The 27,394-nt window shown below is 55.2% G+C and overlaps 2 protein-coding genes across 4 annotated transcripts in view; one reads left to right on the forward strand and one right to left on the reverse strand.

The window, feature by feature from the left end:
- Window positions 1-27,394, forward strand: part of CACNA2D4 (calcium voltage-gated channel auxiliary subunit alpha2delta 4) — a 110,914-nt gene that overhangs the window by 63,985 nt on the left and 19,535 nt on the right. The window contains exon 26 of the mRNA XM_002914122.4: window positions 2,894-2,974. Coding sequence (XP_002914168.2) covers window positions 2,894-2,974 — 81 coding nt within the window. The remainder of the gene's footprint in view (window positions 1-2,893; window positions 2,975-27,394) is intronic.
- On the reverse strand, window positions 6,275-22,839 carry LRTM2 (leucine rich repeats and transmembrane domains 2). Of its 3 annotated transcripts, none has more exons than XM_019793469.2 (6): window positions 22,486-22,839; window positions 15,820-16,002; window positions 15,204-15,345; window positions 11,923-12,513; window positions 8,333-8,746; window positions 6,275-7,279 (listed from the first exon to the last, which is right to left on the reverse strand). In XM_019793469.2, exons 3-6 carry the CDS (start codon window positions 15,268-15,270, stop codon window positions 7,257-7,259), a joined length of 1,095 nt encoding a protein of 364 aa, XP_019649028.1. In that variant the 5' UTR covers window positions 15,271-15,345; window positions 15,820-16,002; window positions 22,486-22,839; the 3' UTR covers window positions 6,275-7,256. The 3 variants fall into 3 exon arrangements, with proteins under 3 accessions (XP_019649028.1, XP_011215369.1, XP_034501862.1); XM_011217067.3 differs by having other exon boundaries at window positions 8,269-8,746; XM_034645971.1 differs by lacking the exon at window positions 15,204-15,345 and having other exon boundaries at window positions 8,269-8,746.

A 27,394-nucleotide genomic window follows, 5' to 3' on the forward strand; every position in this document is an offset into this window, starting at 1 on the left:
ATGGAGAGTTGTACTTCCCCTTCGAGATGCCCTTCCACCAAAACTATCCTCCAGCTTCCTGATGCAGAAGGTACCATGAGCTGACAGGTGGGTAGATTCAGCCTCCCACGGGCTTCTCCTGGGGTTGCAGGCAGCAAGGAGGAGGTCCCCCTCTATGCCCTCTTGACACCTTCTTCACCTTGTGCCTAAGCCCACCTCTCCATCTTATGCCTATTCCCCCCACTGAATGCATTGCTAATATGCTTTACAAAACATTCCAGAGCCTATAACTATTTAATCTGCACAACCCTGTAAGTGTTGCTATTACTTCTCTTCTTACACAGGAAAAATCTGAGGCTCAGAGAGGTTCTGTGACTTGCCCAGTATCACACAGCTAGGGAGCCACAGAGCCAGGCCAAACCCACGTTCTGCCCACCAAAGCCCAGGCTCTTTTCCTGCCCTAAGTGTAAGGCAGGAAGGAGAAGAGGAAGTGGGTGCTGTTATTCCCAGGGAAAGCCCACAAGGGAGGCTCACAAAGCCAAGGTGATGGTCTCCTCCCCACATTGCCCCCCAGAGCCAGAAAGAGGCAGCTCTTTCTTCCTGTCACCTTCTAGAGCAGCATCAAGGGCTCCCCCAGGAGGGGCTCCCACCCACAGGATCTTGGGGAGGTTCTCTGGGGTGAAGCCCTGGCCCCTGCCCCCAGCCCATGACAGGGCTCTCTCCTACCTGCATTGTCACTGGGCTCATGCCTGAAGGCTGCCGGGGTTGCTTTTTGTGGCGGGGAGGTAGGAGGGCGGTGGGTGGGGAACTAAGCCACAAGGAGAAGAGAGGGAGGCTGGCAACCCAAAAGGGGGGACAGTTGAGTAAGGAGGCAGGAACTTGCTCTCTTTTCACACCCTCGCTGCTGCTTTAGCTCCTGCGTGTGCCTGGAGACACGTGGGCACCTCTGCACACCCCCATTCTCCCCCAAGGAAGAAAACAACAACAGCTTCATTTTAAGGGGGGCAGGTACCCCAAGAGGCAGAGGAGCCGCCTCCAGGGTGAACAGAGCCTTCCCTCTGCCTCTCCAGGCGGACTCTCTTGCCCTTTGCCTGGGTCCCTGGTGGGCTGAGTTCTGCCCGGGTGGAACTGCCTTTTGCAACCAGTGCCTGAGAGACCTGCCAGCACAGAGCAGAGTCTCGCCAATGCCCCAGTATCTCAGGCCTGTCCCTCCTGCTTCCAGAGTTTTCTAGAAGCAAGGTGAGGAAGCTGACTTCTGTTTTTATTGTGGTTTTATCATGGCAAATTCCTAGAATCAAGGACAATGCTACATATTGGAAGTTTCTAGAATCAGAGTAATTTTGAATTTCTGTGAGATATTAGATTGTAGCCAGGTATGATGGATGATCTTAGCAAAATAGATATGAGAAAGCATAATTAAGTTCCATGACAATGGACAATCTCCACATAAGCTTCTCATGACCTATTTGTTTCAAGCAACATTTGATATAAAGACCTTCTCAGAATATAGCACTTGATAAAAATTTTGCCCCTTTCTTAGGAATTTTAGTAATGGAACTTGGCTGTAGACAAGAGTACTTTGAAAAGAGAATGCCTGGGTGGCTCAGTCGATGAAGCATCTGCCTTTGGCTCAGGTCATGATGCCAGGGTCCTGGGATCCAGCCCCGTATAGGGCTCCCTGCTCAGCTCCTTCTTCCCCTCCCCCACTTGTGCCACCCCCCCTCACTGTCTCTCAAATAAATAAATAAAAATAAAATCTTTAATAAAAAAAAAAGAATGCTCTGAAAAGCTAAGCCATGTCCCTGGACAGATGAAGATTAAAAAGCCCAAGGTCGGGGCGCCTGGGTGGCACAGCGGTTAAGCGTCTGCCTTCGGCTCAGGGCGTGATCCCGGCGTTATGGGAATCGAGCCCCACATCAGGCTCCTCCGCTATGAGCCTGCTTCTTCCCCTCCCACTCCCCCTGCTTGTGTTCCCTCTCTTGCTGGCTGTCTCTCTCTCTCTCTGTCAAATAAATAAATAAAATTAAAAAAAAAAAAAAAAGCCCAAGGTCACACACTAGCCCATACCACTACAGAGCCAGAAAGCTCTGTTTTCATGTCCAGCTGACATGGCCACCTACGTTCTGCACCTATGGTGACCTGATTCTCCTAAAAGAGGGGGACAGAGCAGCTCAGAGCCTTGCCCTTCAAGAGCCTGGCAGAGTGTCCCAGAAGTGTGGTAGCCGTCTGTAACGCCAGTGAAAGTGTGGCTTGGTAATGGGGCGGCGGCAGCAGCCTGACCACCAACGACCAGGATTTATGGAGTGCCTCAGATGTGCCAGACACCCGCCAGCCTCTGTGCCTGGTGCAGCCCTGGCACCGGGCCTCTGGAGGGGCTGTCAATGTCACCCTGACTCATGTGACTGATGAAGGACAGCCCAGGATCAGCCACCACGAGTCCTGGAACACAGCCTGTCTTTCTGCTAGAGAGAATCATTTGACGCAATGCAAGGCTTCTGGGTGGAACACGCACTGAGAGGACGGGTCACAGCAGGGTCCCTGAGCACAAGGGAGGCACCAGCCAGCAGACAGTTTCTGCCCTGAGACAGAGCGAACTCACAGTGTCCTAGTGACGGGGACAACACTGCATTGACCAGGCCACCAGGGACCCTGATGTATTTATCTGGCAGGTTCAGATCTGCATGGGGAGGTGGCAATACCTGACATGCAGGAGGCGCTCTGCAGAAACCAGTGTGCGATGGTGACAGTGTCACCACAGCGGGGGCTTTCCCCAACAGCCCCCCCCCCTACACTTATTCAAGGAATGCCCTCTCCCAAGATTCACAGTGTGTTCTCAGCCTCCCCATCCCACCACCCAACCACTGGCTCTTCCCCGGGCGCTGAGAAAGTGACTTGGTAATTTTTGTTTCCCCAGAAAGTCCAGGCCAGCCCATGGTAGTGACAGCCAGCACAGCTGTGGCCGTGACCGTGGACAAGAAGACAGCCATTGCTGCAGGTAGGAGCTGCCCTCCGCGCCCCCACGGTCAGGGCGTTGTGCAACAAGGTCAGGAATAAGGCACACAGTAATAGCAGGAGGACCCAACCTGTGGTCTGCAAGGACCACAGTCCTCCAGCCCAAGGTTTTCCCAGCCAAGCGGTGGGACTGAGGGAGAAAGGAGTCTTCCTAAGCCATTTTGTTTATAAAACCATAAAACCTGAGATCCTAAAGAATTTATGAAGTCAGTCAAACGAAGCTCAGACAGGCTAAGATATCTGCTCCAGGTCACCAGAGACAGAGACTGCAACTGGGACCTCATCAGCACCGCTCTGGGCGCCGCTTCCCCCTCCCATCACCCTGGGTCTAGAACGCCACTGCGCACAGAGACAGCTCCGAGACTCAGAGCCTGAAGGACGGGCCGGGGCCGCGTGTTCGGTATGTGCCCAGCATCTGGGAGACTGCGTCCCGTGCACATCTCATTCGGCCCTTGGGGTGATCCAATGAAGCAGATACTTTCAGCTGCATTTTAGAGATAAGGAAACTGAGACACAAAAATTCTTTGCCTGAGGTCACACAGCTAATAATTAATGAAGCTAGAATTTGAACTCAGGTTGCCTCTCTCTGAGAGCCTGTGCTGCCATTGACCTCAAATGTGATGAGAGCACCCAATGCCCTTCCCCAGCTGCCCAGACTTGGTGGTTTCTCGGTACCTAAAAGAGTCCTTTGCACCTGGGCTTCCCTGCCTGAGCACGATCAGGCCTGTGTGCTGAAGCCCTCCTTATCCCGGCTTCAGCTGGGTTCTGCAAAGCTGTCCAGTTCAGTGGGCACTCAAGCATCAGCCATCACAGGTCCCGTCCTGCTTCCCCAGGGACCCCGAGCTGTGTGAAAGGACTCTGCAGCTGGAAGGGGTCGGGGCGCAGGCAGGGGTGGGTGATCCTTGTCCCCCCCAGGCAGGGTTCAGGGCAAAGGAGGTGGGAGGAGCAGGCTGGGGTCTGGCCCAGATCTTCTGACCCTGACTTCCTGCTGGAGAAAACACGTGCCCCCGGTGGCCTTCAGGATGCTCTGCTCCAGCATTTGGGGGTGGTGGGGGAGCTCATGCCATCTCAGCTGCCTTTTTAAACTTAGGCCACAGTGTGCTAACTCCAGAGCCATTGCTAGGCCAAAACTGCACCCAAACTTGTTTCCCTCAAGCCTGTTCAGAGGTCCCAGCTGAGTGTCCCTGTCCTGTCCCCTCCGTGATGTGGACCCTCTCAGCCTCTGCATACCCGAGAGTCTAGGAACCAGAGGGGACACAGGGTCAGGCTGCTGGCTGCGTTCTCCTGCACTCTCCAATTATTTGATATCGTTTTTAACTCAGAGCTGAATTAAAGCCTCCAGGGGTTGCCATAGAAACCGTGTCCTGGTGCCTCTGGTTTAACGCAGCAGACAATGGCTCTGAGGCTCCGGGGTGTGTGGCTAGGATAGGAAAAGAGTGAGGCACCAAAGACCTCATGGTTCAACTCTTATGGGGCAGGAGGGTTGACTCCTTTTGTAATTTCCCCTCCCTGGACTATGGCTCAACCTCCTTAATACTGGGGCCTGAGGGCACCTATATCTCAAAGCCGGGGAAGCGACTGGTGTGCTGTCCTGACAGTTTCATCCCTTGGAAACTGGTGGCACTGTGTGCATAAGAACTCCAGGCCTGGGTGAGCATGGTGGCTGGCGGGCGAGCTGCAAGGGTGATGTTGTGCTCTGAGCAAGGGGAGAAGGTAGGAGAAGGGCACTCGGCCCAGTTACAGGGGCCGGCTACGTGCCAGATGTGTGTATCACGCCATGGGTTCCTACGGAAGGGAAGCTGAATAAGGAGGGATCATTTTAACCTCTAAGCTGGTGATTTATCAACAGTTTTTGCAGAATTTCTCGGAATCTAACTTTTTGATCAGGATCCAGACCTAGTTGGGGAATATTGCCCAGCATAACAACGGTGGCACCATAATCTGCAAGTGTGTCCCTCTAGCACGTGTCGTGCGATACAGGTGTGCCCCCATCCAGAGGCCCTTAGCGGTGAGCCAGCTGTCTGGAGCTGCGCAAGGGCTCCTCTCCTCGGGGCTCTGCCTATGTGCGAATGGGCCTGTGCGTACACACTCAGAACAGGGATGCATTCGACGCACGTATGCATTACGCAGGCCTGTGCCGGGCTGGTGAGGGACCTTGGCCTCGGCCTCCATGGCGGGGCTCGGGGAAGACTGTCTCTCAGGTCCGCTATGCCTGTTAGGGCAGCACCGCACAGTTCACACCACCTCTGAAGGGCAAGCAGCCCGGCTCTGCCGGGAGTCCAGCTGAACTCCAAGAAAGGGACCTGGAGGGCTCACTTCTCCCTAGGTTTGTGCCTGCCTCAGTGGGATAACATCCAAAGGAAAGCTTCTAGGAAGGAGAAAATTCTGTCTTGGTCTCTGAAGACTAATGAACCTAGAGCCCAGGCCCAGTCAGCCAGAGGCCAGCCCAGGCCTGGAGCTGAGTCACTCCGGCTTGGGGCGGACGAACAACCCCAGAGACCTTGCTCTCTGGCTTATCTCCTCTCCTGGTCTCCCCAGCCCCAGCCCCAGCCCTCCAGTTCATAATTCTGAGTCCCATCGGCTGAGCCCTGGAAGGATCATATTTGTAAATGCAGAGAATCATCTGCCTGTCCCTAAAGTCAGTCTTGAAGGTGCAAGAGGAACACAAGTTAAACAGGGTTCCTCTCTCTTGTTAGCAACACCCCCAATCTCACTGAGGCTGATGAAAAGTAATCAGCAGCTCCTAGGGAGCCCTCCCCCCACCTCCCCTTACACAGCAGGGTCCTCTGGGCAAATGCCCGCATTCCCACCACGTTGGCCCGTCTGTCCTTGACCGCCAAGGTGGACTGGCTCCAGCCAGGGCGGATGTGCACACAGCAGGCCCAGGGCAGTGACAGGTCTCCAGCTCACCTTCAGTCCCCAGTGCTGCCCAGTGCGACAGCCTGAGGCTCACACGTTCATACCGTCAGGCCAGCCCCCCGGGGAATCTGCTGCATTCCACCTACAGACCCCGTGCTCGTCCAGAGCTCAGCCCTCAACTCCTCTCCGGGTGCTGCTCCTTGGCGAGGGCTCAGCCAGGAGTTTCCCATTTCTCTTATGGAGCTCTGGACATTGGGGTGAGGTCCTACAGCACTTTTTGAAGCTGCCTGGGGAGGTAAGGGGGCAGGAAGCCCCTCTCCCAGCTCCCACATGCCCCCCCAGCCAAGGAAGCCAGGAGGTACATAGGAAAATACAGTCTTTATTGTTCTTCTGAAACAACAAACCAGAAATATAATTTTGCCTTTAAAAATCTTCTGTCTCAAGCTGAAGCTACCACCATTGACAATACCCACCCCTCCCCTCCTCTTCCTTTAGAAAATTCCTAGATCTAGTGTCAGCTGGAAAGCTAAAAGAAGGAGGACTATGCCCCAGCCCCAGGGAGGCATGTCCCACAGCAGCCAAGCAGCCCGCACTGAGGCCCCCGCTGTCCCACCAGCCCCCCTCACCTACCATGGTCCTTCGTGAGGTGGCAGGATCGAGGGGGGCAAGGCAAGGTGGGCCTGCCTGGTCCTGCCCTGTCCCTCCTCAGACCCTTGGCCTCCGGGTTCTGGAGGCCTCTTCCCAGGCCACCAGCAAGACCCTGTCTTAGAACCAGAAACCAGCCTGATGCCTCCTGACTCTTAGTCAGCCATGAGAAACGGGTGTCCAGCAGAGGGAGACCTAGTACTCCTCCGAGATTGGACTCAAGGGGAGGGGGCCAACCTACAAAAGGGGACTAGTGACCCCCAAGCCCCCCACAGCCATCTGCTCACCTGCCGTCCCCTTGGTGTAGGCTACAGGTAACAAACAGGACTCCGGCCCATGCTCTGGTTTGGAGCCCCGTCCAGGGGCAATTATAATCTCCAGGAAGCCAGACTGAGCACACAAAACCCTGGGGAAGGAACCCCAGGCCCAAAGCCTCTGGGCAGAAGGTGCCACCCTCCCTGCCCCTGGGGTCTGCCCAGGGTCTGCTGGCAGGCAGTGAGCTTCCTCGAGGGCCGTCTGCGTTCCCAAGATGCCACCATTTGTGGCCCAGTCCCCACCCCGAGGTCCCAGGCCCGGAGCTGCTGAAGATGGAAGGCTGGGGGGTACAGAGCAATGGTTCTTGGGCTGCAGGCTATAGGAGTGGAATTGGTGGGTGTCCCCACGGGGCCTGGCAGTGATGATGTCCTTAGACAGCGCTGAAGAAACGCCCAGTGGTATGTGCCTGGGCTCTCAGGAGGCTGCCATCCACACATGCTGGAGCTTCAAGGCCTCTGGGCCGGTGTCCCTGGAAAACCCAGCAGGAGAGGTGTGAGAGGGTTACCATGGTGACAGGCAGTCTCATCCAGCAGCACCACTTTGGCCCACTTCAGAGGATCTCAAAGAAATCCTTGTGCTGTCGGCGTGGGCGTCTCCCCCCTGTTGACTTGAGAAGGTTGCAGTAAGCAAGCAAAAGGTTCTGTGGCCTAAGGGCCAGAGACCCAAGGGGGAAACGTGTCTCCGCTCCCTAGGCTCTCATGACCTCTGTCTCCATGTGATTCTGTGTGTGTGTGAGAGACTGACAGACAGACAGAAAGAGAGAGAGAGAGATTTCCAATCGACGTAATTGCGCTGGTGAAGCTGAGCATGTGTGAGTGAGTGAGGGAGTGAGTGAAGCCAGGAGCAGTGTGGCTGGTGTGGCCTGTAGCAGGCAGAGGGACACGATGGCTTCAGCAGAGGGAGTGTGTCACAACTGTATTTCTAAGTGCTGGGTGCGGATGCCAGCGTTGGTGTGATTGTACATTAGTGCTAGCGGCCGGAAGCTGGACCCAACCTGGACACCGAAGGGCAGCTGAAGGTATCTTCCTGGCTTAGAAGTGGATCATGGAAATTGACCCCTGGCCCCCGTGTCCCCTCCTCCCCACACCTATGTGCAGGTGAGGTGCTATGAGCAGGAGGTGGAGAGAGTCACCCTGCTGTGACTACACGTAGGGCAGGCAGGACAGCAGGGGAACACTGAGTCTGGTAGCCTGCACTTGCACACCTATCCTTTCTTCTCCATGGCCAGAAGCTCAGGGAGATCCCCCAGCTCTTCCAGAGACTTGGTGGCCTGGAGAGGGGGCAGGAGCCTTTAGCACAAGGGTGGCTTCTGCAGAAACTTGGAAGTTCACGGAGACAGCCGCACTGTGGCTTGTTTGCTGGAGGGCTGGGGGCGAGAGTGGGAGAGCGGACTGTGGTGGAGGGAAGGGCCAGCCCCTACTGAAGCGATCCCCCGCGTGCTCTCCCTGCCCTTCCTACCTAGGTCAAGTGGGGCCGGGCTCTCATGCCACAGAAGAGATCTGCTTCTGGTCTTCATGCTCACCCTCCGGGTCCCCCATGAGGGGCTGCCGCTTCTTGAGCTCCCGGTGGTACTTGGCCATGAGGGAGGCATAGATGCAGCCGTAGGCAGCAGCCACCACCATCATGATGCAGACGATGCCGCAAACAACCCCCGCGATGATCACTGTGCCAATGGCCCGCCGCACACTCACTGGCCGATACCTCTGCTTCTGGGGGCAGGCTGTGCTGGGCTCTGGCTCGGGCTCAGCCCCCGGCTTGGGCTTAGCGGGTTCAGGGCTGGCCTTGGTGCAAGGTGGCCCAGGAATATCCAGCCCAGCTGAGCTATTCTCGTCCTCCAACTGGGAGCAGTAGTTGAACATCTCCATGGGGACCACACGCATGTCCTTCCCCCTCAGCTCCTTGGGTAGGGTGCAGGCAAGCTGGTCCAGGCGCCCCCCTGCATCCAGGGGAGAAAAAAAGCAGGGGCTGACCAGGCATCCAGAACCTGGACTCCCTCTCCCCATCCCCAGGTCCCCAAAACAGAAGGTCCAGAAGGTCTAGGTTCTATCAGGAATGCACTCGGTCCTGAACATCAATAGGAGAGGAAGGGAGACAAACAACTAGCATTTATGAAGCCAAGGGCTATGAAAGGTGACGTACATGTATCATGTCATTTCATCTGCACAGAAGCCATATAAAATGCATATTGCCATTATTCCCATTTTAGAGAAGCACACAACCATTTCAGTCAAGCCTGCTCTGTCCAGAGTCAAACTGACTCACAAGAGTATGGCAATGCTAACGTGTGCTGGTGCTCAGGGAAGACTTGGCAGCACAAAGAGAGAGTCAGGAGACCTGCCCGGCCACAGTTCTGCTCCTCTCCTTGCCCCTGAGTCTGCCTGCTCACCACCCATCTATAAACCCAGGACACTGTTCTCCACTATATCTTATCCCTCCAGAGTTCCTCCCTCTCACAGAAAGGACACATCAAAAGCCACTGCCACGGCCACTGCTCTTCCATATGGAAACTTTTGGTTGCCCAAGATTACCTCTTTGGAGTGGGGAGAAAAAAAGGCAGGTGAGACTGTTTCCCTTTTCCTCTTCAAGAGCAATCCAATAGCCCATCAGCACCCCGACCACAGCATCTCTGAGTACAGTGGCATCTTGGGAGGGCAGCCGGAGACCCGTGAGGGCAAAGGGGAGGGGCCGGTGCTAACGAGGGGGTGTGGGCAGCACGAGGTGCACAGGCTCATGATGACGATGGTGAGGCCGGACCATGGGGGAGTCATGAGAGGGTGCAGACGCGGAGCACGTGGTGTGAGAGAGAAGGAAGCTCAGGAGAATCTCCTAGGAAGTCACAGTCAGATTTTGTTCCTCTATCAGCTTCCAGTGAAATCTGGATGCAGGCAAGAGATCCCTTCCCAAATGTCTCCTGCTGAATGGGCTCCTGCCATCCCCACACCTCCAGTCCCCCTCTCAGAGCAGCTGCTGCAAGTCTCCTCATACAATAGATATGCTTTACCTGGGATGCTGATGAAAACAGCCCGGAATTTTTTCTTAAAACTGCTAGGTTGAAACAACTGTACTATTGAAAATTCCCAAAAATAGACATTCCCACTCCATGTCCTTTCGTGCTGAGAATTTAGTTCCTGATGACTACGTGAAAAGACAAGGACGTTCGTTGCCTAGGGATAACACAGGGGGGGCTGAGACCCTTGGCCTCTAGTTCCCTCATGCCACTGACTGCCTAGGGGACCTGTGGCAAGTCTTACATCCAGCGCCGTGTGTCCAAGGGCCACCTCTGTACTGGTAGGAGCGGGGTGTTGAGATGGCAGCAACCTCACCTTCCTGCTCAAAGACCTGAGGTTGAATCCTGGCCATGTCATCTTTCACAAATTATTTAATTTATTTAATTGCATGTGAGTCTTGGTTTTCTTGGCCAAAAAATAAGAATGGCTAACTCGATTAACTGCTATAAGGATTAAAATAGATAACGTACGTGAAAAGATATTTATAAACTGGAAACCATGTACGTATTGTTATTTCCCGACTCACAAGAATGGGAGAAATTATCATAGTGACCAACAATTTATGGCACTTCACAGTTTGTAAAATTTTTTAAAATCTTTTTAAGACTTTATTTATTTATTTGAGAGAGTGGGAGAGAAAGAGAGAGAGAGAGAACAAGCCAGGGGAGGAGCTGAGGGAGAAGGAGAAGCAGGCTTCCTGCCTAGCAGGGAGCCTGATGCAGGGCTGGATCCCAGGATTCCGGAATCATGACCTGATCTAAAGGCAGACACTTAACCGACTGAGCCACCGAGGCACCCGTGTAAAATTGTTTAATTAAGTAACAAAGGAGAAGATCATGCAAATAATTGAGACTGTGGCTGGATATGAAACAAAAAGAGCAAGACTGATGAAAAGGATTGGCATTCTTTTCACATTGATTCCCTCATTCAGCAAATACTCATGGAGTATCTACCTTGTGCTGGGCACCAAATTATGTCTTATTAAGTCCGTTTAATATTATGAGTGCTAGTAGGAAATGAACAAATAAATGAATAGGTTTCATGGAGGACTTGCTTTATGTTAAGTACTTTTCAAGACACTTTATGCGCAGACACCCAGTCGGTTAAGCATCTGCCTTCGCCTTAGCTCATGATCTCAGGGTCCTGGGATGGTGTCCTGCATCAGGCTCCTTGCTCGGCAGGAAGTCTGCTTTTCCCTCTGCCTGCTGCTCCCCCTGCTTGTGCTCTCTCCCTGATAAATAAATAAAATCTTTAAAAAAAAAGACACTTTACATGCATTAGAGTTTAATCCTCACAATGATTCTATCAGATAGCTGTTATTTGACCCATTTTGCAGATGAGAACACTGCCACAGAGAGGTTTCTCAGGATCACACAGCTAGTAAGTGACAGAGCCACAAATCAAACCCAGATCTGGCACTTTTAACCACTACACTCATTTCTTTGCCCTCCTTTCATTACATTTAGTCATCTTATAGATCATTCTAGAACTTTCCCAGGTTGACAAAAGGGGGAAGGGAAAAGTAAAACTAAAGCCATTTGGCTTCTTATTAAAAGCTTTGAATATAAAACTTCTTGGGAGAGAGAGTTGAAATCATCATCAAAATGAAAATTTGGTTTTATCTGTGGATTTAAATTATATTCCACACTCCTGAAACTGTGGATATTTAAGAAATTGCTGTATTATTCAGAAGAGCAAGGGTGGTTTTTCTTCCTCCTACCATGCCAGGGAAGCCCAGAGGCATACCTGGTGGGATGCAGAGAAAAATTATTAAGTTGCCTCACAATACCTACAGAAGTGAGATCAAGTTACAGTGAGTCAGTCTGAAAGAAAAAGAAGAGGAAGGAGGCTGGGAGCTGGGAGGGGCACAGAGAGCAGAACGCAGAGCTATGGAAGGGGAGGGAAAGCCGCACCAGCCTCTCTGCCCTGTGGATGGTTTGGAGCCCAGGCTGAGACTTTTCTAGCCTAGAGCTAGTGGAGAGATAGGGCCACAGCCTTCTCCCTCGACCTCGGCCCTGAGTCAACACCCAGCCTCCAAGAAACGTGTTGGGCCAGGGGTGATTATCCCGATTCCTCACACCCAGGCAGGACTGGCCGTGCTCACCTCGGTAGGAGAACCACTCCATCCAGTGTTTGAAATCACGAAGGTTACAGTCACACTCCCAGGGGTTGTCCCCAACCTGCAGCAGCTGCAGGCTTGCCAGAGGTTCAAACGTCAGCCGGTCCAGGTTCTGCAGACGGTTGGAGCGAAGTGACAGGGAGCGCAGAGCAGGGAGTCCGTCGAAAAGGCCAGCGGGCAGCTGGGCCAGCCCATTGATGGACAGGTCCAGGTGGCGCAGCAGGGGCGAGTGCTGCAGCAGGTCCCTGTCCAGGGTCCTGATGCTGTTATTGCGCAGCTGCAGCTCCGTAAGATTCGTCAGGTCCCCGAAAATGGACCTGGGCAGCTGGTCCAGGAAGTTGTTGGATAGGTCCAGCCGCTGCAGGCTGGACAGATTGGCAAATGCCCAGCTTGGCAGGGCACTCAGCTTATTGTTCAAGAGTAAGAGGGTTCGGGTGGCAGCGGGCAAGTCTGGGGGCACCATGGTGAGGCCTAGGCCGCTACAATCCACCTCCAGGCTGCGGCTATCACACTTACAGGAGAAGGGGCAGGCGGGGAGGGCCTCCACAGCACACAGGGCGATCCAGCAGGCGATCCCTGGAGTGGAGGGGCACAGACAGGCGGAAAGAAAGCCACAGGCCGGGGTTACCACCTCCTGCTTCCATTCCCTCTTTTCTAATTTGTATCATAATGGCCTCTTGACTTTATCTGCTTTGACCCAAGCCGCAATCAATGCACAAACCTTTACTGACCACATAAAAAGATAATTACCAAACACGAAGCATATTATTGGACATCACAGGGTGTCAGCAGGGATCCTTGACTCACAGCACATCTGGCAAAGAAACCACTTAAGTGGGGAACCATCCTGCAGAATGGCAGGCCTGAGTCCAGACCGCGAGCAGTGCTGTTCCACAAGGATGCCCCAGCTCGTGGGGACCCTGCTGGTTGATCTCCTTGGGAGCTTGGGCCCCACTGATACCACAGATGTTGACAAAACAAAGGATGTAAGGATGTTACCCCTTGTTCCTCTCCCAGTGTCACAGAGAAAGATTCTCTTTCCAAAAGAAAATAGCCACATTGCTGTTTCCCTCCCCTCTGCACCCCCACCCCCAACTTGGAACTGCCCTAGGCTAAGACACACTGCGCACGCATCGAAGAGGGAGAGCGCAAAGGGGCACTCCCACCCCTGCCCCCTACAACCTCCCATGTGCTGTCAGATCCAAGAGGGGGGCCAGTAACTTAGCATGGAGACCAGGAGCTCAAGCCCATCTAGGGTCCCACTCCAGAGACCACAGTGGAAATGATGAGGATAAGAGGCACAAATCCACTTCCATGCTGAAGAACTCTTGGGCACAAGCCACTGCAAGCCATAGGTTCTGGGAGAAGTTTCATATTTATTCTCATTCTAAAACAAACCAGGCATTTAGGTTGGTCTCGTGTTCCTAAGGGCTGCGGGGTAGCATTTCTGCAGGATGGACCCATTAACAGCATTCCTTTTGGGGTCCCATGTTTTGTCCAGGACCTGTGAGTAAGCAACCTCAGAGTCTAGCCTGGGCTAGGTGGGGAGGGACCTCAGAGAATAATTACAACAGAGCAATTCATTCCATTGTCCAGCAGTCCCTTCTCAGAGTGACTGCAAAACTCCCCTCAAGTGTCTTCCTGAGTGTCGTAGAAGTTTGCTCGCTGTGGAAGAGAAAACGGATGAGCTCAAAATAGTTCAACTTCACCAAGTCAGCACTCAGTCTGGCAAATTACTGGCTCCATCTTGGATGTGGGATTCATGCAGATCTGACAGCACATGGGAGGTTGTAAGGGCAGGGGTGGGAGTGCCTTTTTGTGCTCTGTCTCTTCCACACGTGGCGTGTCTTAGCCTAGTATAGCTCCAAGTTGGCGGAAGGGGTGCAGAGGGGAAGGAAGCAGCAGTGTGGCCATTTTGTTTTGTAAAGAGAGACCCAGAGGAAAGACCCTCATCAGGGAAGTGATGGAGAAGTTCAGACCCAGTTCATGGCCCAGGTGACCCCACTCAGAGAGGCAGCAGCCACCCCGACTTGACGGCCTGAATGGGATGGTCTTGAGTCTGCCTGGCAGATGTCTGGTTGTTTGGTGTCCCTAGGAAGAGAGCTTGAAGGAACAGTATGGGACTATCCCCCCCCCCATACTTGTGGGGTCAGTGACAGTTGAGAGCCGGGCTGCAAAGGCTGACACCTGAGCCTCCTCATTGAGCACAGTCATGGCCACAGAAGCCAACCAGTGACCCTTCCTGGCCACGCGGGCTTACCTGCAGCTACCTCTCACCCTCTCAGCCCTCTGAACCCTTCTGCCGCCAGGTCAGCCTGCCCCCCCCCACCCCGCACTGTGCGGTTTGAAAATCAACTTTCTGCAGACTTCACTTTCCCCAGGAAAAAATTCGGTCCACCCGGCTTCCCTCACAAAAGGATCAAGATAACCAGAATCCATTATTTCCCCACCCCTGAGAAATTCAGGGTGACGTAAAAGCTCTGGTGGCAAGAAAACATAATCCTGTATTTCGAGGTGTTGAGTGATTCTAGAGTGAGGTTGAAACGGGATCTAAGCGGCCTGGGATCAGCCACTCTCACATGGTGAATAATTCAGGCTGCTCACATCCTGCAGCTGTATCACCAGGCCAAGTGCACAAGGGGAGAAGTCAGGCAGAATAATGTCCCTCAGGACCATTACCTCTTACCATGTAGCCTTGGGCAAGCCAGTCCTCACTGACCTGGGCCCTTTCCCTCTACTGAAGAGAATTTTCAGGGCTTCTTTCAGCCTGACCACTTACAAGGCTTTCTTATGGGAAATGGAGAACTCAGTTTCCCCATATGCAGAAGGAAGGCTGGACCCAACCCCTGTGGTCCTTCCAACACCACAGTCCAAGAGCTCTCTGGTTCCCTCCATTTCAGAGCTAGGAAGACTGAGACAGAAGTCTCCAGTTTCACCAGCTAATGGAAGACAAAAGGGAGACTTGCCATTAGAGCAGCAGGACTCCCACAAGCCAGACCGCTGGGGGTGGGAGTGGACTTCCTGGGCGCAGGAATGGACCCACCCGGATACACAGAACCACCCATCATGGCCTCCAGCTCCATTTAGCCACTAAAGCTCCCAGCGGCAACTCTTTCTTTGGCTGCCACAGATGCCAGTACCACAGACAAGACTGTAGTCTTCCCGGGCCTTGGGCATCCCAGAAAGATCAGAGTTTCCTGCCGCCTGGCATGCATCACCGCATGCCAAGCTAGCCCCTGCCACCTGCCCCCACCCCCTGTACTCACAGGAGATCTGCCTCCACTGCACGGCAAGCCTGGTCCTCTGCTCGGGGCCACTGCCCCGGGCCAGCATGGTGAATGCCACAGCTCTCACTGCCCTGCACCTCTGGGGAGAGAGGAACCCCTCGGTGTGTGCTACCTGTCAGTCCTGAGAAAGAGAGACAGAGAGAGGGCTGAGCAGCACTCGAGGCCCCGTTCCAGCCCAGGGGTTAGGGAGAGGGCCCGGTGTCTCTTTACACTCCTTGTCAATCCCCTCTCCTGTTCTTCTCAGCTATGATTCCCTGGGTGGGGGAAGGAGAAGAACGAGGGGCAGAGAAGCCAGGAAACCTTCCCCCTCCCTGGGTGACTGGGGTGGCAAGCAGGGCAGGCTCCGGCCTGTGGCGCGGTGCTGAGCTCTGCCTGAGGGACCCAGAAGTCACCAGCAGTGGCCTCTCCATTGTCCCCTCTGCTGCCTCTCTTGTGGCCTCTCTGGCATGTTGATCTCTAAAATGCTTTGGGAGCGATATGGCCTCCTTTGTGAGCTTTCCCCCACGTCACAGGTGGGGACGCTGAGGGACAGACCTACTAGGTAAGCAGAGTGAGGCCGCAGTAACACTGCTCCCGGTCCCAGCACTGCTCTTACCATGGCCCCTGAGGAGGCAGAGTCTGCTGCTGTGTCCGGCGTGGGGCCCAGGCCCTGCTTGCGCCGCCGGCCGGCCTCCCGCTGCCCCTCCACCTTCGCCGGAGAGGTGAGGTGCGGTGCTCTGTCTTCCGCCCGCTGGTCTATAATAAGACTCATCAGCTCAGGGAGTTCATGCCGCAGCAGCTGTTCGTGCAGGAGACAGGGACAGGAAGGAGAGGATGAGATTTCGGAGCAGAAGGAGGGCTGGGAGCCGGCCCGGGGAGGCAAGGAAGCAGGTTTCTCTTGCAGATGACTAAAGAGGGGTAGTCACCCTGTCTGGGGTCTCAGGACCTGCTCTGACCCAACCCTAAGACTAAGACTGTGGCCCCCATTTCCTTCCAGGTATAGCTAAGGCCCTCAGACAGAGGCCAGAACCTCCGCTCTCCCAGCCCCATCAGAGGGATGGGAAAGGGACTGCACGGCCACTGCAGCAGGCGGGGACAAGATGGGGAAGGGGATGGCACAGGGCAGGAAGACTCTGCCCACAGCCCAGCCCCTCCTGCTCCCAAAGGGCACCATCCCATCAGCCCACTGCTCCTGGCTGGCTCCTTTGGTTGCCTGCTCATGCCTCCACGATCCCTGGTCAGAGCCTCCCCTCTCCCCCTCTCCCCCCCACCGCTGGGGAGCTAACTGAAGTCTCTGCANGGTGGAGGGGACTGCTGGGGAGCTAACTGAAGTCTCTGCATCCGGTGAAGCGGGTTTCCTTCAGGCATTTCAGGTCCTGCTGCAGCTCCTGGTGTCTCTCAGTGCCTCCCCAGCCCCCACTCTTGAATCTAGCTGCCTCCGGTGGCAAAACCCATTTAAAACACAGCAACCCCCGCAGGATCCTCAGCTGTGCTCCCAGCAAGGGCAGCCTGGGGCAGGGAGGGGTCTTGGCTTTGTCTTTCCCCCTCCTCTACTGGGGGAAGGGGGTTCCAGGGTGTGCAGGCCTCCCAGGGGCTGGCAGAGCGTGTCACAACAACTGGGTCCCGATGTGGGGTGTGGGGAGCAGCCCAGCTCCCCACACTGCCTCTTGGATGGAACACCAGGCCCTGGGCTGAGGCGTGAAGGAGGCGCTCAGAGCAGCTCAGGTGTCTTCTCCAGCTGCTCTCTGTCCAGCCTGGGCAGGGAGGCCTTCTGCTTCCTTGCGGTCCCACCACTCCTTAGCTGTGCACCCTTAAGCAAACCGTGTAAACTCTCTGAGCCTCAGTTATTTTATCTCTAAAAGTGGTGACGGTAATACCTCATGGGCAGAATCTCCATGCAGATCAATTTAATTAAGGGAGGAGAGTTAACATTTACTATATTTAGTGCACATTACCTTGGAAGATAATTCAGGCAAATGCGCCCAGCCTGGACTTGAGCCCATGATAGCTGTGAGGAAGCCCCAGTTCCCCTCCTCCGTGGGGAGGGGCACAGCCGCTCACAGCAGTTCTACGTGGTCTCCTTCCTGGTCCCACCAGCCTCACACAGGGGTCTACTTCTCTGTTCCCGAGCAGATGGCCCATCGCAGATGCTCATGGCAGGGCACACTCACACACAGCCTTCCTGGACCTCCATCCTAGACAGCAGTGTCCACCTTCTCTGTGTCCCTCAGGCCCTGACCCTTGGAACAATCTCTGACTCCAGCAAGAGCCCTCACATCCAGAGCACATGGCCCCCACACAAACTCAGGCAGGTTGGTGGCCACTCAAGGCATGGCGATGATGACCACCTTGCCCAATGCTGGCTCAGAGAACAGTCACGGGCTTCTGAGTCTGGCTGCGCATCCATTCCCTGGTGACTGTCACCCCGCAATGGCCCTGATGGGTAGACATGTATGTGTGCACGGAGCAGGGTGCACATAGGCTCCCACACACGTGCTTGGAGCTCCCAACACAGCACATGGTGCAAACACACCCCCACAGAGAGCTGTGCAGTTAGGCACGTGCTCTCTCTCTCTCTCTCTCTCACACACACACACACACACACACACACACACACACACACGTGCACACATGCATGCCCTGTGGGCAGCCCTCTAGCACTCCCCCTCAGATGCCAACACTCAGCCAGGAAAAGCCCCCAGCAGACAGATGTACAAGGACACCTCCCACCTAGAAGTAAGGTCTAACGAAAACCCCGTAGGACAGCCCCTACCGCAGAACATTTTCTATACTCAGACCCCTAGGGGTGCTGGAGACCCAAGCCAGGCTTCTGCTCCTGCTCTTTCCAGCTTCTCACAAGAAGACAGGTGGCAGAAAATCCCTCCCGCCCAGCCCAGACCCTGTTTCCCCCTGAGCCTGCTCCCCTGTTTCAAGCAGGCTCTCCTTTCCACCCTACCCACCATCCTGGACCTCAGTGTCACCGCAATAGTGAGCCCAGGGGTTGACCAGCAAGCACCAGTCAGTGGAGACAGTGGCCTTGAGCAGGTCCTGATGTCCCATCCCCAGCCTTGAATGATGTCAGCTGTACAAAACCAGTCAGGCATGTTGCCACAATGCAGACCCCCGGGCGTCATCTTCTGAGGTGACAGGACACTGTTGACCCCAGTATCTCTGGAGAAATGTGATGAAAACGAAGTCCCCCAGGTCCATGGGCCAGGGAGGGGGTAACTGTTCTCCCTACGGAGCTGACCCTGCCTCTTTGGGCACCATGGAAGTGACCTTTACAGAGATATGGGGCTAGAACCCATCACTTCCTGGCTGCTTGGCCCTTTGCCCACAAGCACACCTCCAACCCAAGGACCCCTTTCCACCCCCAGAAGTATCTAGCCTCATTAGGAAAGGGGGTGACCTACATTGGGAGTGCAGCTGCTGCGGCAGGCGCTGGCCGGCTGCTGGAATAAATTTACACTGTCTGAGAGGGAAGTCCCCACCCAGGATGGAGAACGGGGGACAGAAAAGAGCTGGGAGGCCTTGCCAGAAAGATCTCCAGGTCCCACAGCCACATGGGTGCTGGACTTGCTCCTAATTGTCCCACGGCTCATTGTCTCAGTCCCAGGGGCAGAGGCACCAGAGAGAAGGGCTGAGCCCCAGCAGGGCACTGGGCCTCCTTGGCTGGGCTTTGCTGAGAGAACCAGGATGGGGGGTGGGGCCAAGGAGCTGCCAGCAATCAAAGGCAGAAGCCCTGGGCGTCCTTAGCTCCTCGGTGTGGTTCCTGGGCCTTACCTAGGAATTTCCTAGATGCAGGCTCTCAGTCCCCACCCCAGGCCCACCCGGCTAGAATCTGAATTTTAACAAGACCCCATACTCAAGTTTGAGAAGCACAAGACCAGATGTCTTCTCTGCCAGCAGGCCCTGGCGCCATCCAGGAGGCCGTGCCAGTCCGTCTCCCAGACCCCATCTCGGGAATGGCTATGACCTGGGCTCAGGGGGGAGGATACTGACATTAACCTCCTTCAAAAAGCCTCTGTGTGGGGAGAAGCCAGGACCATAGCCACAAACACCAGTATAGAGTGTTCCTTGTGCTCAGAACAACTCTCTGCGGTTTTGCAGATGGGGAAAATGAAGCCAAGGAAATTAAGTAACTTGCCTCAGGTTAGACCACGGAAGAATGAATACAGCTTTGGGCGCGAGCAGTCTGGTGACAAAGCGACTAACTCAGCTGCCTTTATAGGCTTCCGGGTCCATTCTGTTCCTGGTCTGCTCACACGCGGAGGTTCCAGGTATCGGAGGGAAAGGCAGAAGCGGGAAAGGCAACCTCTCGTTTGTACAGTACTTCACAGTTTATGCAGCATGTCCTCGTCCCTGGTCTCCCTGGACCTGAGGAGGCAGGCCCCTCCCACTGGGGAAGAAACCACCTGAGCCGTATGGGACTGAGACACCAGCCCTGACCCCCGCCAGGCCCCCCCTTCTAGGAACATCGTGCAGTGCGGAAAGGCCCCATGTGGCTAAGGTCTTAGGAAAGGACGTGGAGGGGGCTTTCTAGAACCCCTTCTGGTGGAGGGTTGGGTGCTGAGGTGAGGAGGGAAGCCAAGGGCGGAGGGTAGTGATGGAACAGGAGGCAGCAGTAAGAGCAGAAAGAGCCACGTGCTCCCGCCGAGCTGAGTGGGCGCAGCAGCATCCCCTGGGGCCTGGGGGTGGGCGCTGCTCCCCGGGGGAGCACCTCTCCTCAGCCCCACGGGCTCCCAAACTCACGGAGTGCTCAGCTCGGATGGTGGGGGGCGGTGGCCTCTCTGTGCCCCTGCCCCTTCAATTTCTCCTACAGACAGAGGTTAATCCTCCAAGGGGAGCTGGCTCCAACCTCAGCTGGAAACCCCCAACACACCCACCACCAGCCTGCTGTCCACACCCTTCCCCCATCCTGTCCGCCTCCCCCAGTCCAGGGTCCAAACCACACAAGTGCTTAATGCCAATTGAACCTCAGCCTGGGGGGGCCCTGACTCCCAGGACATCATGCTGGCCCTGCTATTCGCCTCCACTGAGCTCTCCCTTTGGTCAAGTGTCCCTGGTTGAGGACAAGGCTTCTGCAGCCCTCAGCATCCAAGACTCACAGAATTGAGAAGCAAAGAGGGCCTTCGTGTTCACCTGTGCACCCACCTCACTCTGCAGACAAGTGAAGGTCACAGGCAGGTGAGAGGCACCAAGAGGATGGAGGGGGACCTGGACTGCAGGGTGGCCTGAGCGGAGCCCTGTCTGGTGGAGACTGCAGGGCTGCCCTCTCCACCTGCTGCCTCCAGTCTGGCCATCTGGGCCCCTCCAGGAAACAAGCTCAGTCTCTTCCTGCCTGTCACACCCATAACACACACTGTCCAGGCAGCACGGAAGCAGGTTTTTAAAAATCTCTCTATTGGTCCTTGGAACTGGCCTACCTTCCTGGTTCATTTTAAAATGCATACCCCATTCTCACCCCAAGCTTCCTGCATCCTGGTTTCCTTGTTGAATATTCCTGATCCCAAACAGATCTTCTGGGAATCAGAATAGAAAAGCCCCCTGAGTCATTCCTCATTGGAGCCCCTCTCCATTGTGAACAAACTAAGCGTGCTCATTGAGGCCATGGCTAGGGAGTCAGGCCGTGGCCTTGGGCAGGGGGCAGAAGAGGCCTGATCTGGCATAGAAGGGAGACCCCAGGAAGGGACAGACTGCCTGAGCTCCACCTCTTTCCTCCCCAGACACTCCAATATTACATAAAGGCCCTCCCCTGCCTCCATCCCATGCTCTCCATCCTGCCCAAAGCAGCTTCACATGACCCCTCCTCGGCTTGGTGTCTAGAAAATGGGAACAAGGTTTGCTCATCCAGGCCCCAGACACAGCTTCCAGCCAAACCCCAAAGAAACCAGATCGGTTGCTTAAGAAACGTCCCTCCTTCTCCTGCCACCCCCAAGCTGGCTTTCCTGGGCTCCCTCTTTTGGCAGTGCTGGAGACTGTGGCAGTGGGGAGGTGGGGTGGGAAGAGCAGGAAGCTGCTTCGGGTTTCCCTCCTGCTGGACTTCCCCGCCCCCTCCACGTGCTCGGCCTCCCCCCTCCTCCGCTGCCGATATAGTTATCTAAGCTGCCTGGTGTCAGTCTGAGTCATGCCAAAGCAATGCCCAATGCGCCCTGACAGCCAGGTGCCACCCTCACCATCTCCCCCCAAACTCGGACAGCTTAGCTCAGGAAAAAGGTAAAGCGGCCCCTGGAACAGAGCTGGGCGGTTGGGACCCCCAGTCAGACCACCCCCTCTGCATTGTCAGAATGGGCCTGGGGCTGCTAAGAGCCGCTTTCCTACTCCAACTCAGGGTGTCCATGCCCCGGTGGGTCAGGAAGCCAGGTGGGCATGGGGGGGCTGTACCCCGCCCGCTCCCCCGAGGCTGAGTCCACAACTCCCACCAAGGGGGCGTAAGTCTTCTCGACCCATTTGTGGATAGAGGACCCAGTGTGTAGCTGGGGGACACCCCGAGTGAGTTCTTACAAGCCGGGTTCCACCCCCTACCCCTGGGCCCCCGGAGGGCTGAGAGTAGGGCCTCGGGCTTGCCAAGGAAGAGCTACAAGGCTTTTCTCCCTTGTCCACTCCCAGCCACGCCCCCACCAGGGAGGCTTCCCTCACAGCTGTGTGGGGCCATGTCCAGCCAGGGAAGGGCTCTTCTGCACACTCGTCCAAGGACAGCTGCCCGGAGGCCAGCAATCCCATGCTGAGGGCATCCTGCAAAAAGGCCAGGCCCCCGAGGTCTATTCCCATACCTCAGACAGCACAGTCCCCCAGCCTGCCCCCCCCCCCCCCCCCAGCCATCCTCTGTACCAGCCCTGTCACCAGCATCCCCTTTCCCATAGCACCTAAGCTCCTCAGGCTGTGAATGCTGAGCTGGGCAGGCAGACGGCACAGGGCTCTTGGCTGGCACTCCCCGTGCTGCAGGGACTGGTTTCTATGCCACCCAGGCCTGTCGTCTGGCATGGGCACTGCTCTCCTCTCCCCTCCCCTGCCCCAGCTGCCCCCTCCCCAGCAGAACCCCAGCTCACCTCCCCAGTGCTGTGAGATCAGAGTAGCCCTGTGCCCTGTGTCGTTGGGCTGCCCCGATGTCCAGTCCTGAGCACTTCCCCAACCCCAGCAACTGCTCCCAGGCAGGAGGTAACAGCTGCTATCTGTACAAGGCCAGGAGACCCAGCAAAGACGGGCCCCCATTCCCTGTTGTCCCAGCCACCTTGCACCCCCACCGGCCCTTCCTGCCTTCCTTCCAGCGTACAACACTCACCTTTCTTCACCCTGACCGCAGGCTCCTTAAATCAAGTAGCTCTAAACCGTCCAATGAGACCCCCCTGGGATTCCTGGAGAAATCCAGACAGCACTGCCAAGCAGAGCTCAGTGGGCACCGAGTCCCCAGTCCACCGGGAGCGGGGACCTGGCTTGCAGCACACAGCACGGGGGAGAAGGAATGCCTGCCGCGGCTGCCAAGGGGACGGGGCTGCTGGGTCAATAACAAACTGAGAAGGAAAGAGGGAGGGACTGAGGGAGACAGATAGGAGAGGGGAAGAAAGGGGAGAGGAGGAGAGCGCGCGCGTGTGCGCGAGCAAAGAGACGGAGCAATGGAGTGACAGCTGGGGGTACATCTGTGATGACAGCGACAGTAGCACACACAGGCAAAGGCGCGCACGCACAGGCGCGCGCGCGCACACACACACACACACGCACACACGCACACACCAGAGGCGCTCACGGCCAGAGGGCAGCGCTCACCCTTGAAATGTAAGCATTTCAGTGGAAAAAAAGCACCTATGGAGCAATCACTTCCCACTGGAGAGGAGGAAAGCTGTTGAAATCTGTTTGCCTGTGGACCTCCATCTTCCTTCCCCACGCTCCTCCAAGCTCTCCCTGCTCGGACCGCCGCCCCCCTCTGTGTCTCTCCCCTCTCTCTCCCCTTCCCTTTGGCGAGGAGGGGCAGGACCCATGCGGCCGGAGGTCCCTAGGAAGGCCCTAGGAAGCGGGGCTGTCTTCCGTTCAGAGGTATGCAGGGCAGTGTCTTCCAACCTGCTCATGGAGAAGGAAAAACAGAACCCTTTTCCTGGTCGAAGGGTGATTTATTCCAGAGAGGGTAACTGGAGGGGTGCACAGGGCAGCCCATCTGCCTGGCAGTCCTTCAGAAAGGGGCCCTGAGCCACACACAGTGGGTGTCACATGGTCACACACAGGTCACTGAGCCTCGGTGACCCCAGACCAGGGCTATTTAGGGGAGTACAAAGTCGGGGGGGCTGGGCAGGCAGGCTGCGCACTCAGGGGCCTGCTGCAGCTGGCTGACAGGTTGTCTGTAGGGCCGGGGTGAGCTCAGGAGGAACCTGGGGTAAATGCAGCCCACCCCACCACGCTTGGCTTTTCTAGCCTCCTTGCTCTTATCTAGATGGGGTAAGCATGGAAGGGGAAAAAACTGGTATTCGAGAATTCAGAAGCCTAGTTACTAAACCATTAGGTCAAAAGATTGGGGAAATTGATATTCCAAGAGATGACAAGTGTGTGATCCAAAGACAAAGGAAGCCAGGGAAAGAGCACAGCCGGGGCACAGACCCCTAAGGGACCCTTCTTTGAATCTCTTAAAATCGGCCTGACAAGAAGATGACATGGCGAGTGTTGGCAATATGTCAGGGATAGCCCAGCGTCCCTCTTTCATTTCACCTGCATTCCTCAAGGAGGGGTGGGTTCACCATGGGGTCAGGTGCAGGGAACAGGTGGAGAAACTCCCTTGACTCAGGATGCCTCTGTCAGATGCTCCTGCATCTCCTTTCTGTCTGCTCTGCTGGACAGCGAGGGCTCAGACTGCTGTCCCAGGAGAGAGAGAGCACCTTCTACCGCCTGGGACTTCCTCCTCTCACCTACACAGCTCCCACGTGCATCCTACCTTCAACTAACTGCACCCACTCACCTCTAGACAGACCTCTGCTTCTCCAGCTGCTTCCCTGTGTCTGGAACACTCTCCTTCCCCATGGGTAGCCGCCCCCTTCTTAAAAACCCAACCAGAAAGTCACCTCCTTTACCAAGTTTCCCTGGCTGGTCCACAGACTTGACCGTCTCCAACCTACAGCCTTTCTTTAGGCCATCCTTGTGATTTTTTTTTTAAAGATTTTATTTATTTATGTGACAGAGAGACAGACAGCGAGAGCGGGAACACAGCAGGGGAGAGGGAGAGGAAGAAGCAGGCTCCCAGCGGAGGAGCCCGATGTGGGACTCGATCCCGGAACTCCGGGATCACGCCCTGAGCCGAAGGCAGATGCTTAACGACTGCACTACCCAGGCGCCCCCATCCTTGTGATTTTTATTGCAGAAAATGTATAGCGGCTTTCCGTGGTGTGGTTTATCTTCTTTCATATCCTATGAGCTGTTCCGGAAGAGGGACTCTGCCTCTCCCACGGCCCAGTGCCTTCTTGTCAGCTGAGTGAGAGAGAGAAGGGGAGAGCCCAAGCCCAGGCATCAGGGGACGCAGGGTCTAGACTCTGTTGCTCATTAACTAGCTATTAGTTAGCTAATGAACCTGACAGCGCCAGGCCTTGGTGTCCTGCTCTGGAGAACGAGGAGGTGGGATGATCAAGATCTTTGGTCTCCCTTCCGTTACTGGCACTCTATGACCTCAAGCACCTGCTGGCTCCCCAGCTCCTGGGTATAAAAGATGGGCCCCTCCTAGCCTCACAGCCCTTGATCCGTTAAACAGCCTCTGGGCTGAGTTATCAGGGCAGAAAAGAGGGAAGGACAAAGTAGATATGAGAGCTAGGGGGTGAAATGGGATGGTGCTCACCCCCGGGAGCATGGCTCCCAACAGGAATCACTTCCCTCGGTGCGGGCATGTGTTTGTGTGTGCGCACAGCTGTCTCGTGTTGCCGTCTGTGATCACAAAGCCGCACCAAGGTGACAGCCAGGACTCGGAGCAAAGAGGTACCTCTTGATACGCTGTCTGCTGCCTGTGGCCTTCTTGAGGCTCTTTGTTGTGTTGTCTGACAGCCAAGCAAATCTCAAAGAAAAGCTGCTTTGCAGGAAGGCATGAGATCATTGTGGAGAGGCAGGGAGAGAGAAAGGCGAGAGGAGGCCCAGGGGAGGGAGAAGGATGGGCCCGGCTAGGGGCAGGAGGACAGGGGTGTCATTTCTCTGCCTCCATCAAATTGTCGCAGGACCTGGGGGCCAATGTCAGGATCTGAAACAGGGACCAATCATGTGCGGGCAAGAGGAGGAGGTCTCTTAATAACCCACTGGGGGAGCAACCCAGAAAGACCAGGTGCCTCACTTTCCCTTGACCCCTTTGCTTGGAATTTTCTCCACCAGGAGTTCTGAGCCTGTCTGCAAACATAATACCATGAAGTATTATCTCCTGCACTCAGCAGGCTGCTAGGAGGTACTGGGAGGGAGGCTGGCCAGCCTGGTGCTTCCCTGACGTGGGGGTCCCGTGAGGTTTTAACAATGGCCGACCACCTGAGCAAGCAGAACAGGGGCCCAAGGGTCATCCTGGCAGCTCTCCCAGGAGAGAAGTCTGGGCTCCCTCAGTGTCCAGGGTGGAAAAGCACAGTTTGGGTTATAAGGCAGGAGTTGAACAGGACCTGAAATGATGAAAGCCATTAGGCAGGGCAGAATAGATGGTCTGTTGCTGCTGAGGCTCCCACTCCCCTCCCTACCATCCCCCTCCCCCCCCACCCTATCCCAAGCCCTGCCGTCAGGATCTAGGGCTTCCTGCCCCGAGGAAGTTCTCTTTGTCTCACCTGAAGTGCCCATTCCTTAGTGGGTTTCTTCCCAGGCCTTCAAGGGAATCAGCACAGCTTCAGTTCTAGAGTCTCGAATCCAGATCTCTAAGAGGGTGAGGCTCCATACAGGAGGAAGGAGTTCAGCACGGTCCTGAACCCTAAAGGTAAGGGACGAAACTGAGACATCTTACAGAATTCGCTTCGCCGTCAAGTGGCTGACTCAATGGAATTCACAAATATTTACTTATTTAATTCAAAAAATATTTTTGGAGTCCCACGATATGTTAGGTATGATGCTAGGTGCTAGGGAACGGAACTCACTCTCTCTTGCCTACTATTAGCCTCCCTGCCAATAAGGTGAGAGAGGCAATAAATGAGAATAAAATAAATAAATCATGTTGCCAAGAAATTAAAAAGTGGTGAAATGAGAATGAAGGGTGAAGGGGTAGGCTGCTGCATCTGGAGAGGCCAGGGAAAGCCTCTCGAGGAGGCGATGTTTGGGCTGAGATCCGATGATAAGAAGGAGCCAGCCATGTAAAGTTCTAGGGGAAGAGCATCTCAGGAAAGGGGGACAGCTGAGGCAGAAGCCCTCGGTGGGAAGGAGACTAGCTGTTTGAGGGAGAAGACGACTCAGGTTGAAATCAGAGAGAACGGCAGGGTTGGCTCCTGTGGGGTTTTGAGGCCATATTACAGAGGAGTTAAGATTTTGCTCCAAGAGCAGTGGAAAGACATTGGAAGGTTTTAAGCAAGGGAGTGATGTGATTTGATCTTCAGAAGGCTCACTGGCATGGCTCTTGGAGAACGGGTCACAGAGAGGCTGCTTAGGGGCCTAGCACATCAATCCAAGTGAGAGTTGTTGGTTTGGCCCAGGGTGGAGCAGACGGACTTACGGTGTTTGGGAATAAGGTCTACAGAACTTGGACGGGATAAGGGGAAATGGTAACAATTCAGTGGAATATGCCCCAAATGGTGAAGTCTCAAGGAGCGTCACATTCTGGGGAGGAAAAGCCTGAGTTCGGTTTTGAGTAGGTGAAGTTTGAAATGCTCTTGGTGACTCCGATGTGGAGAGGTAGTGGGCAGTTGGGATATCCTCAGTTCTGCAAGGCTGCCCGGGTGCGAAGGAGCCAGAGCTTGCCCTAAAGGAGCTTCTGCCCCAGCTGGGGGACGGAACCTTGGGGGAGAGAATCTGCTTTGCTCCCCACTCCTCCCGTTTCTACACAAGAGCCTCAAAAACCTCTTTCCTTAGGGGAAACGAACCCCCCCTCTCTTAAGACTCTCCATGTTAGAATCGTAGAATTTCTTCCAGCTCAGGAGTGTCATGTTTCTGCGCACCTTGGCTCTAAGCAAGCAGGTAGACAGACAGAGTCTCCCTCTAGGAATAGGCTGAAAGCTCTTTGACCAAGGAAGACAAGGACAGGGGTAAATAAGCTTTCCTAAATCCCAAAGATT

Source organism: Ailuropoda melanoleuca, chromosome 16 (assembly GCF_002007445.2).
Source record: "Ailuropoda melanoleuca isolate Jingjing chromosome 16, ASM200744v2, whole genome shotgun sequence".
Classification (NCBI taxonomy): Eukaryota; Metazoa; Chordata; class Mammalia; order Carnivora; family Ursidae; genus Ailuropoda; species Ailuropoda melanoleuca.